The 26701-nt window shown below is 44.2% G+C and overlaps 1 protein-coding gene across 7 annotated transcripts in view; it reads left to right on the top strand.

The window, feature by feature from the left end:
- DIS3L2 (DIS3 like 3'-5' exoribonuclease 2) overlaps positions 1-26701 on the top strand; it is a 389397-nt gene that overhangs the window by 282784 nt on the left and 79912 nt on the right. For 6 of the 7 annotated variants that reach the window (XR_011074112.1, XM_068544210.1, XM_068544212.1 and 3 more), the window contains one exon: positions 7846-7953. Coding sequence is in view for 6 of the 7 variants with exons in the window: in XM_068544210.1 (XP_068400311.1) it covers positions 7846-7953 (108 nt within the window). In the remaining variant the exon portion in view is untranslated. Of the gene's footprint in view, positions 1-7845; positions 7954-18258; positions 18326-26701 lie in introns of those variants that run through there. The other variant, XM_068544216.1, reaches the window with a different exon arrangement.

The raw sequence follows: 26701 nt of genomic DNA, 5'->3' as shown, positions 1-26701 counted from the left end.
TAGCAGCTGTGTGGTTGAAGAACAGTGAGGCCAGAGATAGGAAAATTGTTATCAGTATCAGGGCCCTTTCCCTCAGTCATGGCCCCTTGAGGCTTTGAGTAACCACCCCAAAACAGACAGGGATCTTTGCTCACGGAATCTTAGGAGAGTAGACCAGTATGGTGGTGTCCAACTGGAGACCCCAGGAGAACTAGAGTAATAGATGTCTTCAGCCTGGGGCCAGAATGGGCATCCTGAACAAGGAGCATTCACATTCGCCCCCATATTGCATCCCCTCCCAATCTAGCAATCCATATCGCACGGCAAAGAACAGGGCTAGGCACCTGGGAGAGCTTAGCTTCCCACTGGTATCTCTGCTGTCTCCTTGGAGATGGGGTCTGCAGGCCCTCTGCCGACTTCCTCTTGAGACCCCTTGGCCTTATTGAAGATGTTTGGGCCTTTCCTCATTAACAGGGCAAGCAAAAAATCAAATTACTGAATTCAGCTCATCAAATATTGGGGAAGATAAGGGCAACGTGTCCTAATATAAATGGGATTGCAGATTGTCGTTGGATGGAATTTAGTAAGAAGATCCAAAAGTCTGCAGAATAATAAGGAAATCTTAACCAGAATAATTTCAACTCTAGAACTGTGCTGCTGGCTTAGGAGACTTAGGATGTATCCCAAGAGAGATGAAGGTGTCCACACTTGAACAGTGGAAGAGGGAGAGGAAAAGACTCATTTGAGAGATTTAGAATGCAGAACCTACAGGACTGGGGAACTGATGGGGTGTAGCAGGGAGGGGAGTGACCCTCCTCCACTCGGTCCGGTGATTTTCTCCATCACAGCTCAGCCATGACTTGCAGAAGCAGGAAAGGCAGATTGTAAGAGTGGTTGTGGAGTCTGCAGAGTTGGAAAATGAGGGAGTTTGAGAACTTGGAAGGAACTGTCCACGTGGTCCACACTGAGTAGTGAAGCTGAGTGGGGGCCAGAAAAGCCATGACTGGGGAGAGCTATCCGGGGGTTGGGGAACGCGTAAGCATTCGCACGACGCTGGTGATGGCCAGCAGTTTCTCAACTGCCGGAGAGACCTTGCTTCTCTTTTCCAGTTATACATTGTGTTCTGCACTTAGGACCCTGCCTCGGAGTCTCTCCAGGCACCGTGGCAGATCTCACGTAGCTGATGAGGGTGCGGGGACCACTATGCTGTTGTCTAGGTGGGTCTCCCTGAAATAACAGAGCTCGTATTTGAGGAAGCAGCTTATGGAGAGTGGCTGTTTGTCTCTCCAGTCCCCCTCCCATGGGGATCCCTGCTGTGCTGTGGACTTGACACAAGTGCCATGTGTCATGGGGCACAGTCCCAGTGACACCGGCAGAAATCTGGCCCAATTCATGAGAGGCCCTGACATGCCAAACCACAAATGTAATTGTAACATCTTCACTCCTTTTCTCTTGAGAAATAATAGTCTGTTTACAAAACTATATGGACATAAAGATAAAGACTGTTTTTCTCGGAATTCCATCTGAATCGTGCCCCAAGATCTAGTGAAAGATTATTAAAAGGAATGCCCTTTAAAAATTAGGCATAATTATACTACCCCAAAAGTTTTAACGTTTAGCTTTTTCATGAGCACTTGGATTCTTTGGCATCTGACCATTGCAGTGTGAATATTAAAATGTTTCCTTCTGTGTAAGACACAGGATATCAAGCGATGTTTATAACCTGGGCAGCAGCTGAGTGTACCAATAGTTTTAGGAGAGAATAGCCAAAACGGTTTATCTTGTACTTAAAATACTAGCTGCCTGTGAAATTCTTATGTAAAGATGTTTAAGTAGGAGTCTACCATGTATCAATATTTCATAAAATGTTTTATGTAATGGAATAAACAGTAAACATAGGAAAAATAGGTGATTTGTATTCTGGGTGAAAGTAAGTCATTCATTTGTAAACTAGAAGTGCCTGCTGTGTGTCAAGTGCTGGATAGAGAGAAACAGTCCTCATTCCTGAAGATTCCATGGTCTAGTGGAGAAGAGAGGCACATAAAGAAGCAATTAGGTTGAGTGTAAGAGCTGTAGAATCTCTTACATGAGAGAGCAGGGAGGATGCAGTGAGTGACTGTTCAGGACTGCCTCAAGTCCTTTTTGAAAGAACAGGGGCCGTGGGGAGGAAGTATACAAAACACAGTGAGTACTCCACCCAGGGGAATCTGGGTAAGTGTTTCAGAGATGCTGATGAGCTGAATCTTAAACGATGTACAAAGTTGGCAGAACATCCAAAAGTTGGCAAAACCTCCGGAAAGGTGCTCCAGAAAGAGAGAACAACATGTGCACGAACTGGAGCAGGAAGCAGGCCTTGGTGGCTCTGGTTACTGCGTGGGAGGGGGGCCCCAGGGCAAAGGCTGAAGGGAAGTCTGAGCCAGGGGACCAAAGGACCTGGCAGACCATGGGGTGGCCAGTGAGCTGGCTTTTATTGAGCATCTTCAATATTGTTTTACTAATAAGACAACCAAGACTCAGAGAATTATACTAGGTTCCCCAAGTTGCACAGGAAATGGTGGGCCCAGGATTAGACCCCCAAGTCTGCCTGGCTTCAAAGCCTTTGCTGTTTTTCCTGAGATGTGCTGCTGATGAGTCTGGGTCTCACCCTTTTGGTTAATGGTCTTTAGACTTTTTTTTTTTCTTTTTTCTTTTTAGTGGTAAAGGCCTTGTTTGCAAATAAAATCTTAACTCCAAACTCCAATATCTAAAAATAGATCAGGTTGTATTTCATTAACATAAAGGTCTTCCATATTTAAATGTATAACAGTTAGGAGATCAAGTAGTGAGAACAGTGGCTTTCTTTTTAATCAGCTCTTTTATTTTAAAATAAATTTAAATTTACAGAAAAGTTGCAAAGATAGTACAGAGAGGTCCCATATACCACACAGCCAGCTCTCCCCCTTGCTAACATCTTGCATTACCATGGTACATTTGTCATAACTAAGAAGTTGACATTGGAACGTTGCTATTAACCAAATCCATACTTTATTTGGATTTCACCAGTTTTTCCACCAATTATCTTTCTGTTCCAGGGTTGAGTCCAGGGTACCACGTTGCATTTAGTTGCAATGACTTTCTTTGCACAAACACTAAAACATGAAGTCAGGAAATATGTTACATTCTCAGATGTTCAGCTTTATGATTGAAAATAAGATACTGCCTTGAACCCTTAGAAGAAATACTAATGATCTGTAAAAAAAAGGTACTAAGCCCTGGACTACAGGCATGCAAGTAAGAACAGCCTGCTACCGAAATGCGGTTGGTATAATTATCTGATAATGCAGCCCAGAGAAGAATCCAACAGTGCACACCCAACGGACTCAGTTTATTCTGTCTTATTCAGCTTGGACTGTCATACAGTATACCATAGACTGGGCAGTTTAAATAACAGACATTTTTTTTTTTTTCTACAGTTCTGGAGGCTAGAAGTCCCAGATGAAGGTGCTGGCCGATTCAGTTCCTAGTGAGGACTCTCTTCCTGGCATGTAGAGGGCTGTGTCCTCACGTGGCCTTTTTTCTGTGTGTGTGCAGGGCAGGGAGGGGGGAGTTATCTCTCTATTTTTCAGATCAGGGCCACACCCTTATGACCTCATTTAACCTTAATTACCACCAAAAGACCCCACCTCCAAATACAGTCACATTGAGGGTCAGGGCTTCAACATAGGAATTTGGGGGGTGGGGGAGGGACAGAGTTCAGTCCATAGTCTAGTCCAAAGGCTGAAATTATGTGAAATCTTTACAGTTCAATCATGGTATTAAAATTTCCTCCATTTCGTACAGTATGTTTATGCAGGTAAATATGTGTTACTTTGTAAAACACTTGATACATGCAAGAAAATGTTAAATATTTAGATCCCATTTGAATACTCATTAAATAAGTTAACAGAGAATATAGTGTCATCTGAACGAACGATGCAAAAGCAATGGCAAGAAAAATTTTTCAAAAGTAGTTGCCTTATAAAAGCTGTTACCAGAAGTCTTCAGGTAGTCGTTAGGTTTTACATACAAAAGATACAGCATCCTTCAGAATAATGCCAAGTAATGCCGTATAATTATTAGCTGTTTGTTACTGGTGTGGGCTGTGAGTTCTAGAACTTACTTTTCCTTACCGAAGGTTGTTTACTGTACTGAAACAGAATACAAGTCCAGATACCTCACACGGAGTAGGACACCACTGGGGTTTGTTTTGTTTTTGCTGATAAAGAAACTTAACTAGCTAACTTCACCTCAGCTAGTGCATAGCTGCTGCTCTGTTACTTCAAAATTACTTAGCAGAGTGTTAGAAAGTGTTGCTTGACACTGCAAATCCAGGAGGTCCACAGTAAGTGCGTTGGATAAATGTCTGTTAATGCTGCCGTTTTTAGTTTGGGAGGTGGGGGTGAATGATGATGCCATTAATCAAGAAAAACATGGAAGAAGGAATAGATTTAAAGGTAGGAGGGAGGGAGCCTGAAGTAGCTTCAGGACATCCAGGTAGATTTACTCATTTTGTCTTTGGAATTTTAGAGTAAACAAATAACATTCCAGGATAGCTATAAGTCATGATTTGAAAATAAGTTGAAGAGGATTTCCTCTTTTTTTTTTTTTTTTTTTTAATTTAAGAGAGTATACCATTGAATCAGTTTATAATGGAATAGAAAATTAATAAAAGGAAGAAATAATTTGGGCTTAAAAAACTGCAAAGTGAGTGACTAGTTGACCGCAGTGTTCATCTAGGGAATCTGGATTTGTGAATCTTTCAGTGATTATTTTTTCTTCCAGTTTTATTGAGATATTGATATAACTGAAATATCGAACTAAGTTCAGGGTGTCCAGCGTAATGATTTGACTTACATATATTATGAATGATTCTCACAGTACGTTTAGTGAGCATCAGTCATCTCATACAGATCCAGCATTAAAGAAATAGAAAAAGTATTTCCTTCCTGTGACAAGAACTCTTAGGATTTACTCTCTTAACAGCTTTCATAGATAACGCAGTGTTCATTATATTTATCACGTTGCACATTACATCCCTAGTATTTATTTATCTTATAACTGGAAGTTTGTACCTTTTCACTACCTTCAGCAATTCCCCTCCCCCCAAATCAGTGATTTTTTTTTTAATAAATTTATTTATTTTATTTATTTATTTTTGGCTGCGTTGGGTCTTCATTGCTGTGCACAGGCTTTCTCTAGTTTTGGTGAGCAGGCGTACTCTTTGTTGCAGTGCGTCGGCTTCTCATTGCAGTGGCTTAGGCTCTAGGCACTTGTGCTTCAGTAGTTGTGGCACGCAGGCTTCAGTAGTTGTGGCTCGCGGGCTCTAGAGCGCAGGCTCAGTAGTTGTGGTGCATGGGCTTAGTTGCTCCACGGCATGTGGGATCTTCCTGGACCAGGGCTCGAACCCATGTCCCCTGCATTGGCAGGCGGATTCTTAACCACTGCGCCACCAGGGAAGTCCCCAGTGATATTTTATCGGAGTATTCTGTTAATGTTCCAACATGTGATTTGGTCAATTGTGGTATTTTCAATTACTGAAGCATTGATTCAGCAGTTTCAGTCTGATGAAACCATGTCACAAGTTTACACTCAGCCCTTGGGTTCTTTTATTTTCCCCAGCTTTATTGAGGAATCATTGGCAAATATAATTGTGGAATTTTAGAGTGTATGATGTGATGATTTGATATACATGTACATTGTGAAATGATTGCCATGATCAAGATAATTAACACGTCCATCACCTCACATAGTTAACTCTTATTGTGTCTGTGGTTAGAATGCTTAAGATTTACCTCAGCAAATTTCAAGTATACAATACCCTGTTATTAACTACAGTCCCATGCTGTACCTTAGATCCTCAGACATTATTCATCTTATAACTGAAAGTACGTAAAAGTATTTGACCTCTACCTTCCCATTCTCCCTCTCCCCAGCCCCTGGCAACTACCATTCTACTCTCTGTTTCTATGAAATCGGCTTTTTTTTAAATAAAAGATTCCACACATAAGTGATACATACAGCATTTGTGTTCTCTGTCAGGCTTGTTTCACTTAGCATAATGCCCTCCAGGTTCATCCATGTTGTCACAAATGGCAGGATTTCCTTCTTTTTATGGCTGAATAATATTTCAGTGTGTATGTGTGTGTGTGTGTGTGTGTGTGTATCACATTTTCTTTATCCATTCAACTGTCAACAGACACTTAGGCTGTTTCCATGTCTTGGCTCTTGCGAATAATGCTGCAGTGAACATGGGAGTGCAGATATCTCCTCAAAGTACCAATTCCATTTCTTTTGGATACACACCAGTACTGTTTTCTATAATGGCTGTACCAATTTACATTCCCCCCAGTAACGTACAAGGGTTCCCTTTTCTGCACAACCTCACTAACGTTTGTTATCTCTTGTCTTTTTGATAATAGCCATCCTAACAGATGAGAGGTGATATAGAAATTAAGAAAGCAGTCACACTCACAAAAGCATCGAAAACAATAAAATACTTGGGAATTTAACCAAGGAGGTAAAATACCTATACACTGAAAACTTTAAGACATTGATGCGAAAATTGGTGAAGACACAAATAAGTAGGAAGATACCCTGTGTTATTGGATTGGAAGAATTAATATCATTTAATTGCCCATACCACCCAAAGTGACCTATAGAGTCAGTGTAATCGCTATAAAAATTCCGATAGCATTTTTCACAAAAATAGAAAAAACTCTCCTAAAATTCATATGGAATTCACAAAAGACCCTGAATAGCCAAAGCAATCTTGAGAAAGAAGAACAAAACTGGAGGCATCACACTTCTGATTTCAAACTCGATTACAAAGCTATAATAATCAACACAGTATAGTATTAGCATAAAAACAGACACATAGACCAATGGAACAGAATAGACGGCCCAGAAATAAACCCATGTATGTATGGCCAACTAATCTTTGACAAGGGTGCCAAGATGGGGAAATAATTGTCTCTTCAATAAATGGTGTTGAGAAAACTGGATAGCCACACGCAAAAGGATGAAACTGGACCCCTAACTTACAACATGCACAAAAATTAACGCAAAATGAGTTAAAGACTTAAATGTAAGACATTGGGTTCTTAAGTGTACAGTTACCTGGGATAGTTATATCCACAAGTACGAGTCATTCTTGAGTCTAGAGCTTTAGTTTTAGTGCATAGGTTTTTTTTTTTTTCCACCACATCTCAGTTTATGTTAATGAGGTGACTCTTTTTTTTAATTTATTTATTTATTTATTTATTTTTGGCTGTGTTGGGTCTTCGTTCCTGTGCGAGGGCTTTCTCTAGTTGTGGCGAGTGGGGGCCACTCTTCATCGCGGTGCGCGGGCCTCTCACTGTCGCGGCCTCTCTTGTTGCGGAGCACAGGCTCCAGACGCGCAGGCTCAGTAGTTGTGGCTCACGGGCCTAGTTGCTCCGTGGCATGTGGGAATCTTCCCAGACCAGGGCTCGAACCCGTGTCCCCTGCATTGGCAGGCAGATTCTCAACCACTGCGCCGCCAGGGAAGCCCAGTGTATAGTTATTTTTATAGTTTTTTTTTCAGTTTTAGTGTTTAGTTATTTTTCATTGCTATCATGTATTTTTCCCTCCATTACCAGTTCTTCTCACCTTTCACATTCACATTCCCATTTGACCCTAAAGGCTTATGGAAGATTATCAGATAGTGTGGTCTTTCTGCTGAATCTTCAGGGAAAAGACTTTCCTCCGTGTTCAGCTCACTCTGGAAGCTCAAGCTGTTCACGAAAACTCTGCCCCCTGGGGTGCTTCTGAGCCTGTGGTTAGCTCCTGCGGATTGGAAACAGCTGCTCATGGCCTGTTCTGTGTTTGCAGGTTGTCCCCATGCTTCCCAGGCTGCTGTGTGAGGAACTGTGCAGCCTCAACCCCATGACCGACAAGCTGACCTTCTCCGTGATCTGGACGCTAACTCCGAAGGGCAAGGTAACAACTTACTTGCGTGTCCATTCCATTCAGTGAGTCCCTGTTCAGCAACACTGTGCCTCTGGTGCTGGGCTGGAGCCCCGTGGTGGTAGGATGAGGGCAGTGTAGGGGCAGTGCCAGAGAGGAGAACATAGGGGAAGAGCTCTCGGTCCGTTTAGAAGGCTGAGCCTCAGCAGTTTTCAGTGTATCATGTGAAGGAAGAACGAGTGTAAGCAGAGTCACGTGGGGGAGGCCTCGTGCAGGAGAGGGTGTACATGAAGGGGCGTGTGGATGGCATTGGCCGGGTGGATGGGCCTGGGCTGTGGTTAGGAGAGCAGGCCATCGTGTGAAGGAGGACATTTGGGGAAAGGGTGGTGAGTTTGAGTAGGTGAGGTAGACCCAAACCATGGGGACCCTCAAATGCCAGTTGCAAATGAATTGTAGGTGTTAGGTTTCCGGTTTCCTCTGAAGTGTCATGAGAAAGGTGACATTTTAGAAAGATGAGTGCTGCGTCATTGTGCTGTTTGAAGATGAATGAAGTTTGCACAAGGTAGTGCTGTAATCAGGGCACAAGGTGATGAAACCATGGACTGAGAACAGAGAGGAGAATAATGTCAGCGGCCATTCCCTAAATATAGGGAATAAATGAGACAGATAAGTGAAAGATGACTCCAGAAAAAACTAGTCCCCTCCCGCAAAACAGAAACAACTCTAAACTTCTGAAAATAGGGTAATGATTGGGTAAGCTATGGTAGCGACTCAGTGGAATGTTGTACAATTACTAAAGTTGTTACAAAGACCGTGTAAGAACATGGGAAAAGTTTATGCTGTAATATTAAATGGAAGTTAAAAAAAAAAAGATATTTAATTATAAAGAGGTTCCAAATAAAGATGGAGGATCAAATACCCACATTACTTTCATTCCCTCCCAAAACCTCACTAAAACAACAGTGAAGAGATTTTTTTTTTAAAAGACATAAACCCACAAGGACAAAGAGAATGGGAGAGGAGACAACAGCAACAAAAATTTGGAAGCTGAGAAGCAGATGGATGAGTGGTAACTGACTTAGCAGTCCTGAGAGAGCTGAGTCCTGAGCCAACACCAGAGAAAGCCAAGAAACAACCCAGTTTACACAGCAGAATCCTAAAGAAGTTCAGAAATTGACAGCAGCAGGTAACTCTGTAAAGTGGGGGAAGAGGTGGGTGAAGAAGAGACTAACTGTATTGGTTGAAAATTTATTTAAAAAGATTGCCCCTTCCATAACGTAGTAGAAGACCAGAAATTTATCCTTGGGACAGGATAAAGGAAAGGCTGTCTGAACTAGGGGACGCCAAACACAGTTGTGGTAGTGGCCCCTTTGGGGAGGTTGAGTGAATGCTGGCACGTTGAACACTGGCCGAACATTAAGAGTCCCAGCTTTCTTTTCCCAGCCAACCTCAGAATGCTAGTAGCCAAGCCTATACCCTTGAGTCCAAAGATAGGAAAATCTTTCTCTAAGGAATCTGAGCGGTAAAGAAGATTTAAAGCTAATAACCTCAAGGATTTCCCAACCAACAGCTCAGCTGTGTTTCCCTACAGTAAAGCTTGCAGACAATAAGCTCCACCCACTCAAGCAGAGCTTTTTAGGATTTCACTAAAAATCAGCCTTTTAACATTTCACTTTCCTATATAAAGAGAACCAAGAGGAAAGCCTCGAACGTGAAATAAGAAAACCAAAGCAGGAAAACCAAACAGGAAAGCAACTAGAACAAAACAAGAAGAAACTATTTTTTTATATCCTCAGAGAATTTCCTTTTTAAAGAAAGTATCTGTATTACAAGATTTAGACACTTTAAAAAAGAAACATTCGGAATGGGGGAAAAGGAGCTCTTTTTTAATTAAACTAACAGCATGAAATTAAAAACGTGATAGAAGAAATGAAGAAGACTCAAGGTTCAGATTGGAAGATAAAGTTGAAGAATTGTCCCAGAATATGATAGAAAAGACAAGAAAAGTAGAGGACCAGTCCAAGACGTCCAACATCTGTTCAATGAGCATTCCAGAGATAGGGAACAGAGAAAAAGAGGGAGAAGAAATGATCAACAGAATCATTCAGGGAAATGCCCCATTACTGCAGGATGTGACTTTCCAGACAGAAAGAGCCTGCTGCCCAGCACAGTGATGGAGACGCACCATCTCCAAGCCACATTGTCATAAAATTTCAGAACACCGAGGACAAAGAAAAGATCCTGTAGGCTTCTAAGAAGGAAAAAAAGAGTCACATACAGTAGATCCAAACTCAAAATAACTTAAGACTTTTCTGTTGTAACCCTAATTTCTGAAAGACTGTGACTTCCATGCTAAAATGCTGTACCCAGCTAAGCCATCAATAAAATGTGAGAGCAGGAAAGGACATTTTCAGACATGCAAGGTCTCAAAAAAAATGTACATCTCATATACCCTTTCTCAGGAAGCTACCAGAAGATGTACTTCACCAAAAAGAAAGAGTAAATCAGGAAGGAGGAAGACGTGGGATTCAGGAAACAAATAAACTAGTACAGTAAAGAAGTGAAAGAATCACCTAGACTGCAAGTCACCAAACTTTTCCTGTAAAGGACCAGTTAGTAAATATTTTTGGTTTTATAGGCCATTTGGTCTATTACAGCTACTCAACTCCGCCATTGTAGCACGAAAGAAGACAATACATAAATAATGAGAATGCTGTTTCCTACTAAAACTTTACTTAAAAACAAGTGGCAGGCTGGATTTGGCCCACAGACCGTAATTTGTTGACACCTGACCTAGACAATGGTGAAGAAAGTTCCCAGGGTACCAGCTCTACGCAGATGCAGAAGACAGGGGTTCAGATTGGAGCAGGTCAGAAGGTGACCATCTGCAAGCCAGGAAGAGAGCGCTCACCAGATACTGAGTTGGCTGGCATCTTGATCTTGGACTTCTCGGCCTCCAGAACTGTGAGAAATAAATTGTTTAAGCCACCCAATCTGTGGTATTTTGTTATGGCAGCCCTAGCAGACTAATATACTATCAACTGAACTTTTTTACTGGATTACATTAAAATCTATTGGTCTGTTTCACACTTTGAATGGATCTTTTACCCATGCATGATTTTTTATCATGTATTTAGAAATTTAAGTCATTTAGAAAATATTGGCTTATTAGTCTGATTTTCTTAATGTGGACACATTTCATTATATGATATTAAAAAATCATATTTATTAATATCACTACAGACCCTAGACAAGTCTTTAAGTATTAGAAAACATGTATCATGTGTCAGATAACAAGGTTTTCAAAATTCTGATTTTTGTAAAAGCTCTGATTTTATCATTGGCAATAAATAATGTTAGTTGTTTTTCTTGAAGTGCCAGATAACCATCGTGTGTCACTTGTTCCTCCAAGTAACAATGATGTTCTGTAAAAAAGGCAGTCAGTTCATCTCACAACTCAAAGTTATGTTAAGTGCTTTTCCTCAAGACAACCACTGTACTTTGACATGCTGCATAAGTGAAAAAGACAAGTACTCAAGGGTTGAGCCATAGTAAAAGTATTAACTTTTACCGCTTCATCAAGAACATTCTTAAGTGAACTAGGTTTTTTTCTTTTCTGCGAGTGTGTGCTGGTGACGAGACCCCGACCACTGCCACCACTTGTTGCCATTGCCTGATTCATGCCAAGGCATTAACAGTTTTCCCCACCAGTGCTTCTGTACCATCCATATAAATGTCAACACATGGAAAAGGGCAAATAATGCCTACTAGTATTATTAAGAAAATAGTTTTGACCTCATGGATCCCTGAATGGATCCCCACGAGTCCACAGACCATACTTCAAGAACCACTGCTTTAGACAGTTGATGGAAAACTTGAGGTGGATTAATGTACAGAGTTTACAGAAAAACCAACCAAATAAAAACAAGACAGTTGTTAGTTTCGGTGAAAATAAAAAGTTGGGTAGGAAAGAAAAGTAACGCTTAGTATTTACATAGTTGTGATAGTTAAATCTCATAGTTATGATGTAACTTTATTGGGAGGATTGAGGGCCTGGAATGGTTATCTGGGTTTGGTTGGGGGAAGGGAGTGTATGTGGAAAGAAAAGTAAATTCTCTTCTTCTATAGTGAAAAGTTTGTCAATAATGCCTAAAGCTGAAAAATCAAGTAGTAATCAAGCAGATTATATAGAAGTATGAAAAGTAAATAACAGGGCTTCCCTGGTGGTGCAGTGGTTAAGAATCCACCTGCCAATGCAGGTGACACGGGTTCGAGCCCTGGTCCGGGAAGATCCCACATGCCACGGAGCAGCTAAGCCCGTGCGCCACAACTACTGAGCCTGCGCTCTAGGGCCCGCATGCCACGACCAGCGAAGGCCATGCACCTAGAGCCCGTGCTTCACAGCAAGAGAAGCCACCGCGGTGAGAAGCCTGCACACCGCAGCGAAGAGTAGCCCCCGCTCGCCGCAACTAGAGAAAGCCCATGCGCAGCAATGAAGACCCAACGCAACCAAAAATAAAAAAATAAATTAAATAAGTAAATTAAAAAAAAAAAAAGAAAGTAAATAACAAAATAATCTGCTGAGAGGTGAAAGTGGCTGCCCTTGGGGAGGGGCAGAGGAGGGAGAGGGACAGAGGGCTGCTGTTCTTCATAATGAGCCTTTAAAACTACTTCACTGGGCTTCCCTGGTGGCGCAGTGGTTGAGAATCTGCCTGCCAATGCAGGGGACACGGGTTCGAGCCCTGGCCTGGGAAGATCCCACCTGCCGCGGAGCAACTGGGCCCGTGAGCCACAACTACTGAGCCTGCGCGTCTGGAGCCTGTGCTCCGCAACAAGAGAGGCCGCGATAGTGAGAGGCCCGCGCACCGCGATGAAGAATGGCCCCCACTTGCCGCAACTGGAGAAAGCCCTCACACAGAAACGAAGACCCAACACAGCCATAAATAAATAAATAAAATATTTTTAAAAAAAACAAAAAACAAAACTACTTCACTGTTTGAACTATCGATACTTCCATTTTTAAATTTTTATTTTGAAAAATTTCAAACATACATGAAAGTAAAGAAAATAACACAATAAATCCACCACCCCTATCTCCTAGATTTAACTACAGTCAACATTTATTCTTTGCTAAAGTATTTTAAAGCAGACCACAGACATCATGCCATTTCACTCTTACATATTTTGATATGTGGCTCTAAAAAATTTGGACGTTTTCTTACATAACCACAATGCCATCAGACACCTAACAATTAATAGTAATGCCCTGGTGTCATCTAAAACCCAGTCCATAATTACATTTCCCAGATTGTCTCCAATCGATTTGTCCAAAGTGGAATCAAAACAAGTTACCAACATTACATTTGGTTTTTGTGATTCCTAAATATCTGATAATAAGTTCCTTTTTTAAAATTATTTATTTATTTATTTATTTTATTTTTGGCTGTGTTGGGTCTTCGTTTCTGTGCGAGGGCTTTCTCTAGTTGCGGCAAGCAGGGGCCACTCTTCATGGCGGTGCGTGGGCCTCTCACTATCGCGGCCTCTCTTGTTGCGGAGCACAGGCTCCAGACGCGCAGGCTCAGTAGTTGCGGCGCACGGGCCCAGTTGCTCCGCGGCATGTGGGATCTTCCCAGACCAGGGCTCGAACCCGTGTCCCCTGCATTGGCAGGCAGATTCTCAACCACTGCGCCGCTAGGGAAGCCCAATAAGTTCCTTTTTAAGAGTCAAGAAGCAAACACTATCTGAAATACAAACAAGGCATTGTGAAGACAGTATGCCAGCAGTCATATTTTGGTGGGGGTGGGAACATGCATGGGGGAAAAAAATGAATGGAAAAAGACCAGAAGGAAATAAAACAGAATGCCCGTAGTGGTTGTGTTTGGGTAGTAAGACTACGAGTAATTTTTTCTACTTTTTTGTATTTTCTAGTGTTTTTTGAAAACATGTATTACTTTCATATTTTTATAAATGCTTATTTTACAAAAGTTTAACTAAATAGAAAATAAAAGCCCATAGAAGAAAACTAACCTGAGTCAACAGAAAAGAACTCTGAATCTGAATTAAGCCTGCCAGGGCCAGACCCAAGGAATAAAAAGCTGCCTGATCTAACGAGCTTCCAAAATACGAGGGTCATAAAAGAAGCACTCGGAAGAGGCAGACTCTGAAAACTCAGCTGGTCTCTGGAGGGCTTCTTTTGGAGGCAGTGTCTAGTGACCAAGCCTTCTGGCACCAGGGGGCTGAAGAGCAGGTGTGAAGAAGGCACAGGGTCCAGGAGGGGATGCTGGGCCTCTATCAAACCAAGCCAAACAGGCAGTGTGAGCATTTAGACTTCAGACAGTCGTGGAGCAAGACCCACTAACCACACTCCTTGTCCTGTGGTCATTCAGACATCCTACCCAGAACAAGAGGCCACATGGTGGGTGGACCTGGTTGGTTAGTCTTGGGTGTAGTGACAGATAAGTATCTCTTACTCACAGTCAAGAAGCATGAAATGAGAGTTCAGATTCCAGACTCATGTCCAAGGGATGGTGCTTGTTCAAGACACTGGCAAGGAAAGCCTGAGATGGTGGGGAGGGGTGGGAAAAGGGGAGGGTCAGGGGGCCAGAGAAGGCAGTAAGGAGGGAGGTGGCCCTGCATCGGGAACCCAATAAACAAGGAGGAGGGCAGCCAAAGCCTGAGGCTGGGTTTGTATGTAGTGGTGGCTTCTCGTGGTACAAGGTCTTGGACTTAGAAGGAGCCAGAGAAGGGCCAGCAGCATTGAGCCACTACTACTGCAGCATGGCTGCCAGTCTCACCTGGACTTGAAGTGGAGAAAATTTTTGGTTTTTTTTCCTTTGTCTGCTGGAATGTCTTACTTTCTGGAGCAGGCATGGTCAGCTATAGAAAGCCTATTCCAACTTTTTTTAAACACCCAGTAGGTTTTTTTTAAGTATCCACTAGGAAGCCTTGGTCATATATACTTTCATTAAGCCAGTGCCCAGGTTTTTAGAACCGTAAACTCTGAAAGATCCATTTGGGGCATATTTCTCACGTATTGGTGGTGTGAGCATTGTTCTCTGATCTAGATAATTGTGATCATATATTTTCGTAAGAGAAAACAAACCCAACTAAATCTGGTGCTTTGTAAGATCCAAGTCTGGTACCATGAAATCCGCTCTGACCATGTCAGGCCAGTGACTCATTATCCCCGAGCACCGCCGGCACGTCTGTCTCAGTTGGCACTAAGGCCCTGCAAAACAGAGACCAGGTCCACGTGCTTCATTCATCGGAGGCATCTTAATTTGAAGTCCCCTTTGGAAACAACACCAATCTTACACTTTAAAGAAGGTCACAAACAATGAATCTGACTTGATAACTAAGTCCTTAAGTCTTAGAACCATAAAATCTCAGGGTCAGAGGTCAGAATCATAAAGAAAGAGTCTCACAATTACAGTAGCAATCCACAGCTTGTGTCTCCCACAGCGTACCTGCCCTGTGCTGTCTGGCTCAGTTAGAATGCAGGAGTGTACTCCAGAGGTGCCCGTTTCAGCCTCAATCAGTGGCAAACTCCTTTCAGCCATTTACACAGCTCAAAAGCCATGGGGTCATTATTGACTCTGGTCTTTCTCTCACCCCTCACATCCAGGCCAGCAGTAAGTCACCTCAGCTTTGCCTCCGATGCCTCCAGAATCTGCCCCCTTCCTTACCACTCCCAGCACTGACACCTGCATCCAGGCTGCCGTCCCCGACCTGGACTGCAGGGGCCTCCTAACTGTTCTCTGAGCTTCTGCTCCTGCCCCGCTTCATCGTCTCCCTACGCAGCAGTAAGAGTGATTCTTCTTCAGAAAGAAATCAGAAATTAGGTCTCATCTCTTTCTCCTTTTTAATAGCTTGTCAGTCTCTCATTCAGAATAAAATCTAAGAAATCTTTAAAGTGGGATTTTTCTTCCTGTTCTTTTCTCGCTGTCTTCTCTGCTAGAAATGCATGGATTACAGAGAGTTCTTGGGACTAGGGTCTCTTCTCATTTCCTGGGTCATCTTTACTCACATGGGAAAAGCAGCTTTTACTACGTGGTTGAGCTCTCCACTGTGTAGCAGCTCCGAAGCCCAGCTTCCATGACCTGGCCTCGGAGGAGGTCAGACTTCCCTAACTGCCATCCTAGAAAATCCTGCAAGTCTCTGCCCATTCCTTGTAGCTCAGGAAAAGTCTTTCTAGTCCCTGCCTAACACCCCCTTTTGAACATTGGGCATTGTAGGAGAACTATGGTATGTGCCAGTTCAGGCTGTCTTTCTTCAGCTGGATCTTCAGTGCTACTTCGTAATCCTTTTCTTTATTGCTAACGCAGTTGTTTCAAACCTTTGTTCTCGGTTCCAGCTTCCAACTTTGCCTTCCAGTCCTCTGTCCCTCAAGACCCACTATTCCCCCAGGTAACTTTCAGTTTTCCTTCTTGGAAAGCAGAGAGACCAGCCAGCTGGGTCTGCTACAGTCCCCCCTTCAGAGGCTCATCGTTTCCCCTGTCTTGATGCAGTAAAACACGCTCCTGTTGCAACCTGAGGTTAAGCCCTATGTTCTCCAGGTCTTTTAATGGCATCGGCATCCTCTGAACCACCCAGACTCTCAGTCTCTAGCCTGCCACATCCCAGCAGTTTGAAGCGATAGCAGCTCTCCCTTTGCAAAGTGTCTCTCATCAATCCTCTCTTCACTGTTACCACGGTCGCTGTCCCCACCCAAGTACTTGCCATCCTCCCCTGGATGGGAGAGACTGTTCATGGCCTCTTCATCCTGTTTCCCCAGTGGTGGTAGGTGACTTTCCAGAAGGTGAATCTGGTCCTATTACTCAGTATCCTCTTACAGCATGACAGTGGGACAGTGGGTTATGATTATCTACAAAAGTCTAATCTCTAGAGGATGGCAAGCAAAGACCTCCACCAACCCCTCCCCCATTGCATGACCATCTGCCGCACATCCTTCAGCCCCCTCAGCCTCTGCTGTTGCCACTGGAGGGTTCGTTTGGCCTAATATGGAATTACTCCACTTCTGAGACTTCGCATATGCTTTTCCCACTTCCTGGAATGTCCTTCCCCGCATCCCTACTAACATGAATCCTACTTATCCTTGAGACTCGGCTAAAATGCCACTTCTTCTATGAAACTGTTATTAGTCCTTCATTCATTCACTTAGTAAATATTCATTGAATGTTTGCTCCGTTCTATACAAGGTATTGAAGATACAGGAATTAAATATGCACTAAAATAGAAACAGTAGTTAATTCCTGATGGTGGATTTATAGATTTTTTTCTTCTCCTTTTCCCACCTATATTTTTTTAAAGTTTTCTGCAATGAATGGATATTGTCATTGTAGTAAAAGTAAGAATTATTTTGAGGTTTTTTTTTCTGTTTTTGTTTGTTTGTTTGTTTGTTTTAATAAACAGGAGAGAGATATTGGAGTGTTTTTGTAGGCTGCATGGGAAGGCGGATAGGAGATGTTGAAGGTGAGGAAGGAAGGAATAGATTTTTGGAACCGGGTCACGAAGGAAGTGGGAAGTTCAGGACCCAAACCCCAGGTGGGAGATCAGCTCTCACTAGGAGGATGAGGACCACAGACTCTCCCAGCCTGGAGAGAGTACAGCATGGGGTCCCTGCTGAAATCTGGGAGTGGGGCAGGGTGGCCTTTCTGAGAAAATGCTCAGATGGGAGGAACCCTGCCCTGCCTGTCAGAACCCATCTTCCCATCTCCCACCCCTACAGCACCTGTTGTCTGCACTTCAGCACCATATGTGCACAGATCCGTCGTCCTACTGGACCTTAACATCCTTGTAGCAGAGCCCATTTTTAATTTTTAAAAAAAATTTTTTAAAATTTTTGGCTGCATTGGGTCTTCGTTGCTGCGCGTGGGCTTCCGCTGGTTGCGGCGAGCGGGGGCCGCTCTTTGTTGTGGTGCGCGGGCTTCTCATTGCGGTGGCTTCTCTTGTTGCGGAGCACGGGCCCTAGGCGCGCGGGCTTCAGCAGTTGCAGCACACGGGCTCAGTAGTTGTGGCACGTGGGCCCTAGAGCGCGCAGGCTTCAGTAGTTGTGGCACGTGGGCTCAGTAGTTGTGGCTCGCGGGCTCTAGAGCGCAGGCTCAGTAGTTGTGGCGCACGGGCTTAGTTGCTCTGCGGCATGTGGGATCTTCCCGGACCAGGGCTCGAACCCGTGTCCCCTGCACTGGCAGGCGGGTTCTTAACCACTGCACCACCAGGGAAGCCCGCATTCTGAATTTTTTTAATCTCCTCCCTCCCCTCCCCCACAGCACAGTGTCATGTACCCCCAAAATGCTCAAAAATGACTTCATAAAATGAATCGCACATCCGTTTTCACAGTTCTGTTTGTTTAGCCTGCTGCATTAGCATGGTGTTCCCTTGGTAAGGCGTTTTTATCGCAGCAGCCATCTCAGCACCCCTGAGCTATATCCTGGGATCGAGGAAGGCCTCGCACAGCTCCCGCCAGGAAAGGCACGCTGCCTGCTTCTGCGTGATGGGCCGTCCACACAGAGTGTCTCCCCCTCTGCCTTCCCCGCTCACCCTGCCGCTGCCACACCAGCTGCCACCTATGGAAATGCTATGAAACTTGAAAAATCAAACGGTTGCTCCTCCCGGGTCATCTTGGTGTCTGCAGCAAGCCCACAGAGCCGAGGCGCATGTGTAGGACGTGTGACTGGGGGCTGCAGCTCATGGTAAAGAAACACAGTGCTGGGTTTTGTGTTTCATCCTCGTACAGCGATTGCAGCGGAAATCTTGCCGGAGCAGCTCCCGGTGAGAGACAATAGCTTCAAAGGCTGACTCCGAAAATAATAGCAAAGTTCCCAGAATATTCATCTTTAGTCCTTAGCGGGGCAGAATTGTTTTATTTCAGGCCTGTAGAGACAGCCTGGGACCAGAGGAGCCTTTGGAAGAACTCTCCTATGTACTTTGTGTCCTGGTTTGCTAGTGAAGGTACCGGGCAATTAGAGGCTTACCCAAGGTCACTTCAAGGTAACAGCAGACTAAATCCTGAGCACAGATTTTCCTGTGAATCCTTGAGATTAAAATAAGAATATTTTCAAGAAATACAAAACAAGACAAGACATTTATCATTTTTAAGACTGTCATGCAAAGAGCTAAAAATGATTTTTAATCAACTTTTCTCCTGCATTTTGACGTTACTAATCGTGGATTTGATTTAACTGTAAGGACTTGGGCTCTGAGGTTAATAAACAACATAACATGTCGCTGTGCTGCATGTCTTTAAAAGAAGGATGGACCTCTATTTTTGAGAGATGGCTTAGGTTGGTCTTTTTGAAAGGCTGGAGCTGAATTAACCTCACAGGCTTTAGAAGTCTGTGATTTTGTGTTTCCTGGGTCAGTCTGAACGCAATCCTGAGAAGCCTCCTCCATTGCTCTCCTACGCTTTCCTCCCTTTCCTCCCTCTCCCCCACCTCCAGCTTCCTTCCCACAGCCCTTAGGCCTCCCAGCCAGTCCACCACCTTTAAAGCTTCCTCCCGCCCCTCCCCACCCTCTCGCAACTGTCTGCAGTAAAGGGAACACTGTTCAAAGACCGCTCAGGCGTGGACCCTCATCCTCTGTCACAGGCATGGAATTCTTGTCTCCTAACCACTTCCCGGCCTTCAGGCTTTTCTGCCATTTCCTAGGTTTGCAAGGCAGACACTTGAGGAAGTCTCCTTGTTTCCTTCCTGTTAGGCTTAGAAGTGTAGACAGCTACCTCCAGGGCAAGATGGTGTAGGGGAGCAGATTTGCCACCCCAGAATGTCTCTTTGACATGCGGATTATTTTGAGCTGAAAACAATCAAGACCCAAAAGACTCAGGAAGAAACTTTCACTTTACCCTAACTGTCTATAGAACGTAGGTAGAGAGGACCTCTTTCCCGAAGGGAAGGAGTTGTCACCATAGATAACTATAGGATGAACTTGGTATGGTAGACAGGGAGGAACCTCGCAAAATTTGTTTTGTTAAAATTCTCCTCTGTGTCCCATTGTCTCTGCCAGGCCCAGCAAACATTTGTTTACCAAACATTCGCTTTTCCATCTTCAGGTGAATTTCCTTCCTCTGCTTCTAAATCCTAAACTACCCCCAACATCCTCTTTTGTCTTTAGTTGAAGATGGTATTTAAGGTAAGGTTTCAGCCATTTTAGTGAGTTACTCAGCTTTCTTGAGTCTCTTCCATGTATACCATGTTATTAAACTTTTGTTTGATTTTCTCCTATTAATCTGTCTCATGACAGTGTAATTCTTGGACCAGCCAGAAGAACCTAGAAGGGTAGAGGAAAATTTCCTCCTCTCTGACAATAGGAATGGGCCTGATTATAGTCTGAGGGACAACAGACTAGGCTGGTGGCAAGTGACCTGAAACAGTAGAAGAGAACACAGTTGACTCTATACAAATAAATCCTCCAGAAAATTCTAGCACATAAATAAACTGCCTTATAACTAAAACTGGCAAACGCATGGCCCTCTGCTGCCCATGCTCCCTCCTCAGCTTCCCTTGGCATTGGTCACTAGTCGGCCTGTTACCTGAAAACTGGGTTCGCCTGTTGGTGGGTGTCGAGCCAAAAGACACAACCAAGCCAAAGAGCGGGGGAAGGAAGGATTTATTACTGGCAGCAAGCAAGGAGAACACCGAGGATCTTTCCCAAAGCAGTGTCTCCCCGAGGAGCAAAATTGGGGAAGTTTTAAGCTAAGGATGCCTGCATACTCCTGAAGAGGCTTCAGCAAAGGAGGGTGGAGGGTTCAGCATAGAACTGGGGCAGAGGTTGACGGAGTCCAGGTTGTAGTTGACTGAAGTCACGAGGATCAGAAAAAGTCAACGTCTTCATTCGTAGGTTCCAGTTAATCTGATAGATGAGCCCTCAAGGGGGGTTTGAATTTTGCAAAACAGCTCAGAAATGTGCTTGAGGCTAATCTTTACCGTTGAAACAGAACTAGGAGTCTTTATAACTGATATATTATCTCCGATACGGTTAAGTTAGCTCCCTGGCCTGGTAACAGCGGTTTGTTTTTACCTTCTTTCATTCCCTTAAATTCAGCTACTGAGACCTATTCTTCTGCAAGGACAAGCATTGTGGCCAGGCTCAGATCACAAAATGGCTGAGGCCTTAGATGGTTTCTCTTATTTAAGAAAGTTACGTCTGGTTCTCTTACTCCGGGGACCCCCTATCCTATCTGCTTACACAGTCCCCCCCTTGAGATATTTCACTCTTCTTTCTTGAGGGGTACAGGGCTGAGAGTGGGCGTTGTAGTCTCCCTAGTTAGAGGAGTGAAAGAGGAGCTCTGTTGTTGCTAGAGCTAGAGAAGTTTTGGGGTCCACCGGAGTAGTGTCTGAACCTCTCGCTTGCATAGCATTATTCTAGCAGGTGTAGGAGAGGCACAGCAGGAGAGACGGTTAACAACAATTTTGCAACATCATTAGCAGAGACTTGATCCAAGAGACCCCTGAACCAAACCATTTTCCCTAAACTGGGAAGAGGATCATTCAGAGAAGAGATTTAATTTTTTTTCATATGCATCATGAGGTGAGTCACATTAGAAGACTCATCAGGTATAAAAACCAGCATTCAGCATGTCTTATAGCATAAGTTCCTCCTTGAGCAGCTGTTAAAATATCAAGGGCCACGCAGTTCTGTAGGACCGCTTTTTTCATCATAGAAACTTCAGAGTTCAGCAGACCGACAGCCTGATTACTGTCGTTGTAAGGCTTGCCGGGTACATTTCATGAAGGCCTCTGTGTGAGTGATGATGGCCTCTGTTTTTGATTTCTGAATTCATTATTTTCCTTAATGGTAAAAGCGGATGTACAAAGCATGTTCAATAGGCCTCTAAACAGGCCATTCTGGTCACTGTAAAGTTCAAGTTAAATCATGTATTAGCCAGAATGGCTTTCCCATACCTAACTTAGTGTGTGAAAATTTATTTTATCATTTCCCCTTTTGATTGCAAATCTTTTGATAGGTCAGATATTTGTCCCTTGATGCCAGGGTGATTGCTGCCTGGCATCCATCATGTCCCGTGGTGCCAGGCCTCCTTTTTGTTTATATATAGTTGCCTAGTTGTCTATGTTGGGGGAAAACTAATCAGATATAGTGAACAGGCTCAGAGGTGTGTTAATGGGGAAACATTTTATAGGCTATACGCTGTATCAGTTATACTGAACTGTCACACAGACATTATACATGTGCTTTTAGCAGTAGACTTAAAGCAAGCCGTGGTATTTGTCATAAGTAGTTATACTCTGTGACAGTTTCACTAGAGAATTTCCTTTAGTTTTGTTGCACATGAGCTAGTTAAGAGTCCTTGATAAGGCTGCTGGGAATCTAATAAGAGTTTTCAATTTTTAGAGGAATCAGGTAGAGAGAAAAGAAAAATGTCTCAATCCTACCCACAAAGGTATAATTTACCAAGTTGTTGTAGGTTATAATTAGCTTAAGGGGAAAGGTTTCCTTGTATCTGGAAAACACAGATTAAAAGCCAGCAGTATTTCTTTGGGAAAGATCCCCAGTATTCTCCTTACTCGCTGCAAGTAATAAATCCTTCCTTCCCCCGCTCTTTGGCTTGGTTGTGTCTTTTGGCTTGACACCCAGCAAGAGGCGAACCCAGTTTTCGGGTAACAGGCGCAGTCCGGCCACAGTAGGCGAGGACACAGCTAGGTCTAGATGAAGTGTATTGCTGACGGTGCTTCCGTCTTGTTTCTTACTCTTTGATCCTACCACGGTCTTCTCTGTTCTTCTTTAGGAAGTGACCTGTACTTCACTCCTTCACCATAGGCCTAGTGCAAGGAGCAGGCCCAGCCGAGGAGACCCCTGCTGGCTCCTCACCGCCACCACCCGCCCCCCCCGCCCCCCCCCCCCGCCTCTGCTCCCTGCATGACGTCACCAGCACCCTCCCATCACAGACGTGTTGCCCTCAGCCTCTCCGAGCTGTCTTCGAGCCCTGCCTCTTTCTGCCGGGTTTCTTTTCGGACACATTCCTCTCGGTACCTTTGCCTTTTTTCACCGCTGGGCCTCCCCACCCTTGGGTCGTTGCCTCGTGTCCACAGCTAAGAAGCGGCAGAAATCCGCATACCCCTGCCCTGGCCACCTCAACAGCCTGGTTTTGTTCCAGGCAGGAAAATGTTTCTTTCTTCCTGTTACGTTTTCCATTTGTTTGTTTGTGTGTGTGTTTTTATTGAATTATAGTTGATTTACAATATTGTGTTAGTTTCTGGTGTACAGCGAAGTGGTTCAGCTGTATATATGTATATGTGTATATATATATACAGCTGAAAAACAATATGTATATATCCTTTTTCATCATAGGTTATTATAAGATATTGAAGATAGTTCCTTGTGCTATACAGTAGGACTTGTTATTTATCTATTTTGTATATAGTAGTGTGTATCTGCTAATCCCAAACCCCTAATTTATCCCTGCCCCCCTTTCCCCTTTGGTAACCACAAGTTTGTTTTCTATGTCTGTGAGGCTGTTTCTGTTTTGTAAATAAGTTCATTTTCCTGATATGTTTTTTTGAACCAAATATTTTACGTATAGAAGCCCAGAGCTGTTACAGAAGTGATTTTGCGTCTAATTACTTAGAATTACAAATTAACCCGATTAGCAGTTTTTCGAACCAAATATTTCTTAATGAGACACTGACATATTTTTTAGAAGATAAATTTTTAAATACATTTGAATGGAAATTAACTGTTTTCAAAGGATGTGGTTTTCTCACAACTTTGTATCTATAAAATATAGAAACTTGATATTATTTTGTTTACTTCACTATTTTGTAACCTTCGGCTGAAATATAATAAAAATAGCACTAGATTTTGAGTCTGAGCTGATCCTGGCTGTCACTTAGGAGTTTTGTGACTTTTCACTGGTCACTTAGGATTTGTGACTTTTCACAAATCCCCAACCTTTTCTCTCAACGTAAAATGGGCTGAATAATGCACTCCTCCCAGATGTGTTGGAGAGATTTTAAAGGGTCGTAGGTATGAGAGCTCTGCCACCGAGCAGGGCCAGGTGCTTTGCAGTGTTGAGCCACTTCCTGTCCTACCTGGTACCGGAAAGTAGGTCTTGAGGTAGACAGTATTTGCTCGTTTCTAACCAGGTTTTTTTCCAGCCAGATGCCTTCCGTCGGTATTGGCAAGATATTTAATCTGACGTTCCACATAAGAACGTCCTAGAGTATATGCAGGAAACTTGCCGCCTGCAGAAAGGGAGTGACCCAAATCCTGTGATTAAATGAAGGGAAGAGGAAGGACATGATTCTTCTTTGAAGGGTTCTGTTTATGAAGCTCCTTGTGGCTTTTTTACTTTTTCCATGAAAAACTCTTTGTCCTTTTGTCTTCTGCCACTGGCCCTGGTTACGAACAGGGCGTTGATGTGAATCCAGTTTCCAGATTGGAAATTAATGAGGTATTCCATCCAGAGAGCCCTTCCTCCTGTACTGTAAGGCACGCTGCCCCGGGAAACCAACACCCCCCGCCTGGCCCCGTTTGGGTCTCTGCTTTCCTGTTGCCCTTCTCTGGGTAAGGCTGCGATGGGCATCCTTGCTGCCGCCCCACAATGTGGTTTCTTGGCCTGAGAATTTTTTTTAGTCCGTGTGTCAGGTATGATTCCCAGAATCACTGGATTGTTTTGAAGCAGGATAAGTTCTGCTGCCCGACCGTCACTGGGCCAGGAAGTTCTTTTTGGCGCTTCAGAGCTTCCACTTCAGCCCTTTGTATGTTCAAAAAGAAGGTACAGGGCTTCCCTGGTGGCGCAGTGGTTGGGAGTCCGCCTGCCAATGCAGGGGACACGGGTTCGAGTCCTGGTCCGGGAGGATCCCACATGCCGCGGAGCAGCTGGGCCCGTGCGCCACAACTACTGAGCCCGCATGCCACAACTACTGAAGCCTGCGCGCCCTAGAGCCCATGCTCCGCAACGAGAGAGGCCACCACAGTGAGAGGCCTGCGCACTGCAACGAAGAGTGGACCCCGCTCGCCTCGACTAGAGAAAGCCCGCGTGCAGCAACAAAGACCCAACACTGCCAAAAATAAATAAATAAAAATTAAAAAAAAAAAAAAAAGGTACAGATTTTCTGGAATGCAGGCATTAAGGGAGGGGAGGCTCAAGTAAGGTGAAAGAGCTGTGGGAAGCTTCTCATCAGCGCGGAGTCTCAGATTTGCTGGTGTTCGTGGGTGCTGTCATTGACTGATAAGGAAACAAGCTGAAGGAGCAGAGGTGCCCGTTAGGAAAAAAAAGTAGCTCAAACTGACTGAGATAGTGCAGCCATTTTGTATTGCTAGCAAGTTTTGATGAGGAGTGCGAGACTTCTGATTTTGTCAAGTTACCGTTAATACATTTTAAGAACTCCTCAGGATGAAAAGTGGCCCCTGGTCAGGGCTCAGCCCTATAAATGAGGGTTCAGAGGGAGCCACAAAGTTCTGTTAAGAGCCCAGATCCGTGGACTTCAGGGTGGCAGGGTGTCTAGGAACCTCCTGGAACTTACTGCATAATTTTGTTTGTAAATACTTCAGGGGAGAGGGCCTGGAGCTTTCACTAGCTTTTTAAAGCAGTTCTTGACCCACCAGTTTGCATGAAAATGGATGCCCAGTCAGGGTGGTCCGAGACTCCCTGCCCTGTGTGCGGTGGTTACCCTGTGTGAGTGTGCAGGGCTTACCTGTGTCTTCTAGGAAAAGGGGACACAGACCCCAAGAGGCCAGATAGCCTATGAGCCGGATGCCTGAGGGAGTGTGTGAAAAAGGAGTGGAATCGAACAGAAAGGAACATTTCCCCAAGCTAAAGGTGTGGACACACAGAAGGAGGAGGATTGACTGACTGGGGTTGGAATGAAATGGAGAAAAGGAAACAAGCTGAATCTCCAGGGGGAAAACTTTGCGACCGCAAGAATGAATAGGTCGTGGCCCTGTCATCCTAGCGGAGGTTGGAGCAGCTCCATTAGTGGGGAGTTTTCAGGAAATGTGGATGTGATGGAAGGACAAGCGTGGGCTGACCTTGAAAGGGGCTCTTCTGGAGACCTGCACGCACTACTTCCCCACAGGACTGTTGGGCAGTCCCTAGAATTGCCTCTACAATTTCTCTTGCATTCAGCACACACAGACACCTCCTGAGAGCCAAGTTTAGGACCCGCTTGCCACAGCAGAAGAGTCATGAGCACAGTATTTGAATTGCTTGTATTTTGAGATAGGAGTAGTTCTTGGAATAATCCAGAAAGTATAGTTTGAGGGGTTTTTTTTAAAGAAAGAAAGTCTGATATTACAGATTCAAGACTCTTCATAATAAGGCTCTTTGCACTGAACTAAAGAAAAATGTGAACGGTTGCTACCATTCTCTTCCTGTGCCTCATGGCTGCCATTTCAAGAGTACTGGTTCTTCCTTCAGTGGAAGGAGAGGGTATCAGAGGGGTCTCTCTAGCCATCCAGGGTAGGAGCTGTGTCCCCTAGAGGTTTCGTGGTTTGGACAGCTGTGGGCTGGGCTCTCCCGTTGCCCACTGGAAACACCTATGGACCCCTTCAGATGGTCTTTTTTGGGAAGTCTTGTCTCTGAAGTTGTGGCCACAGTGGTTTAGTTGATGAAAAGGGTGTTTGCAAGCCCAGGGAGAAAGTTTCTGCTTCCGATTGGAGCTCCCTCCCTTCTCCCAAGCCCCCTCTGCCCCTCAGCACATCTGGCTTTTCCCTGCTCATGAATCACATTTCCCACAGCATTTATCTCTGACCTTCTCCACTGTCTTCATGCCCTTGAACCCCACCCAGCCCCCTTCACTCTTTGTCCTACACTTTTCCAGAGATC

This window comes from Eschrichtius robustus, chromosome 5 (assembly GCF_028021215.1).
Source record: "Eschrichtius robustus isolate mEscRob2 chromosome 5, mEscRob2.pri, whole genome shotgun sequence".
NCBI lineage: Eukaryota > Metazoa > Chordata > Mammalia > Artiodactyla > Eschrichtiidae > Eschrichtius > Eschrichtius robustus.
The sequence above is the reverse complement of the archived record's forward strand: the minus strand, read 5'-3'. Positions and strand labels throughout refer to the sequence as shown.